This window comes from Dermacentor variabilis, chromosome 4, assembly GCF_050947875.1.
Source record: "Dermacentor variabilis isolate Ectoservices chromosome 4, ASM5094787v1, whole genome shotgun sequence".
Classification (NCBI taxonomy): domain Eukaryota; kingdom Metazoa; phylum Arthropoda; class Arachnida; order Ixodida; family Ixodidae; genus Dermacentor; species Dermacentor variabilis.
Genome location: NC_134571.1, coordinates 189,954,291 through 189,960,614, shown reverse-complemented (window position 1 = coordinate 189,960,614; position 6,324 = coordinate 189,954,291). Strand labels below are relative to the sequence as shown.

The window sequence follows — 6,324 nt, the reverse complement described above, 5'->3', positions numbered from 1 at the left end:
AAAATTATGGCTTTTGATGAGCCTACCACAATTGAGAAATTGAATACGTGTCGGCCTGTAGGTGGGCGGCGGTCTTCGATAATCTGTGTGTCCTTAAATATTTTGCTGTAAAGAAGTGTAAAGAAGAAATACAGACTTCGGAATTTCTGCGAAAACGCCAGTGTAAAAATATTGCCTGTAGTTCAGGTCTGGTTAACCCTAGTTGAATTGCGAAATAAAGAGCTGCATGGCTACGCTTGTGGTGTTTGTGGTCAAGCGTTTGGTTTAGCTATATTGTATAAACATGACAAGGCACACTGTTCAGGTAACGATTAGGCTAGGTAAGTACTATTTTATTTGCATTTCTAACGCAAACGTCAAGAAAGGTTAGTTTCTTAACGGGAATAGATGCTGGCTGGTACATTTGAAGGTGTTCGCTTTCAGTGAAACGGCAAGGTGAGTAGCCGCACAAGGTGCACCTTGGGTGCCTAGGATGTCTTTGCATCTCCTTGCAAAAGGTAGTAAAGGACTCGCAGGACGGTCCGCTGTGCGCCGTGATCGTTTAGTACGCAGACAGCGAGGCGCACTGTTCAAGGACCGCAGCCCTGTTGGTCTTTCCAGATTCAGTCTTGGGCAATGAGTCCAGGAAGAACACACCGCCGTACAGGTGCTTGTGGAGGGAAAAATTTTCTGCGTAAATCGAGAACAAACAGAGAAATCTTACTTAAACGAAAACTACAAGAGTACTATTGTCGGCGTAAAAACTGCTGAGAAACGGCCGGCGTGTAGCAGATCATCATTGACATCACAAGGCCTTGCGGCGGCATACGCCACGTGTTCTACGAGATTAGTCTCGAACATACAGGGTGTGCCAGCGCACACTCAAAATTTCTTAAAGGCCTGCCTGTGGCATACAGCACAATTATATTTCGTGAGCTGGTCTACTCGAAGCGGCGGGCACTACTTGCACAAAAAATTTAAATGCCTAATCGCCTAATTAACAAAAATTAATTGCTTAAGATATAGGCTAATTGTCTTATGGCCCGTATGGTTTACAATTTACAAATTCCAGCCGTGGAGTTCGCAAGGCGTTCCACTTGGAACGAATTGTCAGGATGACACGAGTTTCAAGACATTAATTCGCGCACTTTTGGAGAAGAGCATTCGCGTTCCAGTCAGGGGGGGGGGGGACTCCGTATACATCCCATTGGCCGTTTTCGAGCAGACGCTCTTTCGACGCTAGCGCCAAGGTCCCCTTCAGTTACGGCCCTTACCAATGGGCGACGCATTAAGCAAAATGGCGGCGCACATGATTGTTTACGTTGTCATGGCAACAGCAACAGCAGCCGCGCGGCACCTCCTCTCCCAAACGTTTCTCTTTCCTTTTTGTTTTTATTATGCCGACCCGCTCCACCCCCTTTCCCCCATGCCGCGCGCGCCGCTCACTTTTTTTTGTTTTTACCCGTAAGCGGCGCGTTTTTTCTTTTTTATAGCGCGCTTGTTACCGCGCGCCACGCGCCAGCTCGCAAGCAATGCGCGCGCTACGCCGCGCATTGGCATTGCTTGCGAGCTGGCGCGTGGTGCGCCGTGGGCTACGCGTTGGCACGCACGCAGTCTTGCCCATACTTATATTATACCAGCATGTGCCGGGACATAGAAAAAATTCCACTTTCAACACAACAGATGTTTAGTCTCGCTTTATTGACTTCGTTTCCGAAAAGAGATTTTTCTTACATCGTGGTGTGATACACGCTCAAAAAATGAGCAAAAGTGAGAGGTGCATGACATATACAAGAGTACTAAAGACAAGAGTTCACAGATGGTGAAATAACAAAAGAAAGTGCTAGAAAACGCGAAGGCCATTTCATGTACATACATATAAAACAAGATTTTTATATAACGTCCTCAAGACCTAAATGTAGACGAGCTCCTGATATGTGCACTAAGATATTGCACAAAATTGGACGACGTGTATGACATAGTCATGACAACTATAAAAAGAAAAACTCACTAGTAATGGCAAAAACAATGACACGCAAAATACCTGAAAGATAGAATAAAATGCTAACATTGTTTGATTGAGAGCCATACCAAAAGAAAGCTTACTTATAAATCTGCACGAAAGTATATGAAATGCTTGACATGTTCATTACTGCTGAACAAATTGAAAAAAACATGGCAGAAAAAAATAACATTGTACTAAAAACTGAAACACACATTATCACATTATTTTGCACTTGGCCACAACTTGAGTAACGGTGGCAAGATAGTCGGCTTTTGCAGCAGCACATAGAAAACATTCGCAGAAAGGCTTATTCCTCAATCAAAGACCAGGTAAAACAGGCCAACACGACTCTTCTTTCTACCCGAATGCAATGCTTAGCAATAAAATTACGTCACCTAAGGCACTAAGTCGTACCTACTGGGCTCTCCCTTGTATAATAAACACGCACTACAAAAATCTGCATGTAGGACACTTGCAATGCTCATGCTTTCCAGAGGAAAAAAAAGCGTATCATGCCTACACATGAAGGTTGTTCGCGCGGTTTTCCCATCGGGGGTTACTGAGATAGTACACAAACACTAACAGTAATTTTGCAGCTGTTAGTCGGTTTGTAGAAAGTGATACACAGAAAAAGCACTGAGGGCGGTATGGAAAGCTGGGCAAGTTACTGAAGTTGCAGAATGAGACTTGGCACAGAAAAACACAAGTCACAGACCAGGTGACAATGAGGAGGAACATCTATTTGTCAGCTTTCTCTACCGGGAAGAGGCAAGTGTAGCACAATCAAGGCGCAACGACGTCCGGAGCCTCATGGAGTACACAAATGGACATGGCTGTATTCGTGTACATGCGCCTTCTGATGTCCTTGGGTCTGAGCGCTCACCTGTTGTCTTTAGGCACCCGGAACAACCTTGCAGGACTTGTTTTTGAGGTATTTGTGCACCACTGCACGATGCACGAGCGGTACGAGTCGTGAAACGGGTGAAACATCGCGGAGCACAAGCACACAGCTACCGAGGACCACAGAACTGACGAAACTAGCCACGTCGGTCAACGCACAGCAGCGCACGCATCTCGATGACAGTAGATAACAAAAATAAAGCGTTACGTAGCGGAATAAGCAGCAGCCGGGCCAGCGGGGATGGCACGGCGGCGCGGACGCGTAGACAGTCGAAGGAGAGGGAGTTGAGAGGGTATTACGAGAGAGGGCGTAGAGAGAGGATTTGAGCGTGGGGAAGGGCTTGGCCACTTGGATCGGCGCGCGTGCGCGCGACGATCTACGAGGCCGTGCAAGGGAAACGGATTTTTGCGTCGCCCATTACAGAGATGGCGCCAATTTCCTGTGCCACCGGAACCGGGGAGTGTCCCCCCCCTGTTCCAGTTACTTTTGCGCTTGAATGCATAAAACGACGTTTACTTAAGACAGTAACTGGTACGCCAATGCACTTCTCGGCAATGTGTGAGAATTATTGTCTCGAAACTGGTGTCATCGTGAGAATTCGGTCCATGTGGACCCGCCTTGCGAACTTCATGGTTAGAATCTGTAACTTGCAATATAAGTCATAAGGTAATCAGTTAAAAACTTAACTAGCGAATATCTATTGATTAGTCGATCATGCATTTCAATGTTTTTGTGCAAGCAAAGTCCCTCTCTTCAAGCAGACCAGCTCATGAGCTAGAATCGTGCTGTCTGCCACAGGAAACCTTCAAAAAATGTTGAAGGAATTCGCTGAAGCACCCGTTATACGGTGTATGCCTCGGTGGGATAATTAACGGAACTCTTCTTGTATTCTTTACCATCAAAACTGGTTTCACGGGCTCCTGCTCACTACCTTCGTACAGAACCTTGGTTTCAAGTAGGCTGGCTCGTAACACGTCATTCAACCTCGCCTAATACCTTTGCTGAAACATAAGATTGAGAAAACAAAAGGACAATACATACGTCCACCTACAGTGAACTAAAATTGCTTTATATACGCATACTTCAGTTCTAAGCGTTTTCGGAGATATTTGCGAAGAGCATACACAAGGCTTGTATCACTTGGTGGGCTAGTGGGGAAACTGTTGCAACACAAGCGGGAACAAACACATATGAAAGGCGTTCGTATTTATGTACACCCATGACCCGTAGTATACAGACCACCGACAAGCCGAAAGAAAATTTGTGCGTAATACAGATACAGAGACTGAAATGGAGGAGTGCATTGGAATGGTTTGCAATGCAAAGTTTGCATTGAAGTCCACGATTTCAAGTTAAATTCATAAATGGACGCCGAAATTGGCGTCTTCGTGAAATCTCTGGTCCGTATACTTTTTCTCAGGTTAGTGCATATGTTCATGCCTGTGTATAATCGTTCCCCACGATCTTTTCAATAAAAAGGAAACCATCAAAGTTTATCCTTTAATGCTCGGAACCCAACGTGCCGCCATAGGTCGGCAAATTCACTCATTAGTCCACTGATCACCCACATTCAGGCTCACCCGCAAGTCTGAGCCTAGATTAGAACGGCTAAGAGAAATTTTGGTGTTTCTGAGTCGGAGTGAAGCCTGGCTGAGCAAAAATTTGGCGAGTCTGAGTGCTGGTGGCCCTTCAGTAAAAAGTACGTTTTCTGACTCAGCCCGAGTGAGTTCTTCTAATTTCGCGGCAAGACGACGACGACGCTGACGGAGTGCACACGCCTCGTATGGGCTCCGTATATTTCAAACTCTTCTGGCCAAACAATCACCGCTGGACCTAAACTAACGTCGAAACCAGTTTCCGGAAGTCGTCAGCTACCGATCAAGACCAGTCCCGACGCCAGGGACTCAGGACAAGGGTTCCTACGACCACAAGATTGCTAACCCTAACAAGATCTTCAGATGCTCCGTCTGGCCGAGAAACAGGTGCGCCACAGCTACGAAGGTGCGCGGCGTCGCTGTCGCAGTCCCGGCTCCCGATGACTTCGCCCAACGACTCGCATCCCCGTGTGATCAAGTAAGCGCGCCGCCGCTCCCCTCATTATGGAGGTAGTAGAGGCTGAAGGCACGGAAATAGCCCCCGAAGAAGTTACCGTTGAAGCAGGGTGGCTTGTCAGCCACCGTAAGCAACGACAGACTACGCAGGCATCATCCCTACTCATACACGGATTCCTCCGTGCAACAGCAAGCGCACGCACCGAGAGTACCCAGCAGTCCGCACTACGCCCGCGCGCACTACGGCAACCACGACTTCCGAAAAACGATATCAAGATCGTGATAAGCCCAAGAGACGGTTTCAACGTGTCCAAATTAGGAGACGCCTAGATACGCGACTCAATACTACAGATCACGGGCATTGCAACCAAAGAAGCAGAGGACGACATTTACTGCTCATGCACGGATAATAACGGCATTGTAATTAGCACGCCAATCATGTCTAACGCCGAAAAATACTGCCGCATCCGCAGTCTCCCCATCGAGGCAGTCCACTACGCTGCTACAGCATACGTTCCACCGCCGGAGGACACAGCCAAAGGAGTCATACATAACATCCCTTCATATGACACGGAAGAAGACATTACCAACCGTCTCGTTTACAAGAAGAACCCTACGATTCTGCAGGCCCGACGCATGGGCAATACTAATTCAGTGCTCATCGTATTCGACGGAAAGCAAGTACCGTACCATGTCTACTACCGCGGAGAAGGACACAAATGATATCTACATAAGAAGCGCATCGAAGTCTGCGACATCTGCGGGACCGTCGGCCACAGGGCCGATGTATGCCCCACTCCAACCCAGAAGAAATGCAAGAGCTGTGACAGTAAATCCGCCGGCTGATCACCCCTGTCACCCTTGCTGCGCCCTCTGCGGCAAAGACCACCCGACTGGTGATAAGACCTGCCATCGCCGCTTCCAGACACCACACCTCCTACTCCAACGACGATGGGAACGCCTACGACTGGGACAGCAAGGAGCGGACCAGGAGACGCGGCCATCGACTTCTGCAAATGGAGACTCAGCTCTGCCAACACCGAAGTCGACACCACAGCCGCAGGCCCCCGAACACAGCAACTCACAAGGACGCAGTCGGTCTCGTGGACGCAGCCTCTCCCGAGGTCGCAGTCAGTCACAAGGACGCAGTCACTCCTGGAGCGGACAGGATTCAACACCGCCGCAGCAGCAAGGAAACGCAAGCCTTAGAACGACGACAGTTAAAGTGCAAGACGCACCCCCCAAGGTAAGCTGAATCAGCATTGTCTCCCACACAGGTCACACCACACAACCTATAGCAACCCCAGTGAACACAGTTAGTGACGCTACCATGCACAGCTTCATGCAGGAGCTCCGATCCTTACGTGCTGAGATACAAGACCTCAAGA

The 6,324-nt window shown here is 48.2% G+C and overlaps 1 protein-coding gene and 1 pseudogene across 2 annotated transcripts in view; one reads left to right on the top strand and one right to left on the bottom strand.

Moving 5' to 3' along the window:
* Window positions 1-299: 299 nt before the first annotated feature.
* LOC142580022 (luciferin 4-monooxygenase-like) overlaps window positions 300-6,324 on the bottom strand; it is a 140,977-nt gene continuing 134,952 nt past the window's right edge. For both annotated transcript variants that reach the window (XM_075690749.1, XM_075690748.1), the window contains one exon: window positions 300-669. In XM_075690749.1, the coding sequence (XP_075546864.1) occupies window positions 542-669 (128 nt within the window). In that variant the 3' untranslated portion in view covers window positions 300-541. The remainder of the gene's footprint in view (window positions 670-6,324) is intronic.
* LOC142577670 (uncharacterized) lies at window positions 4,898-6,191 on the top strand (annotated as a pseudogene).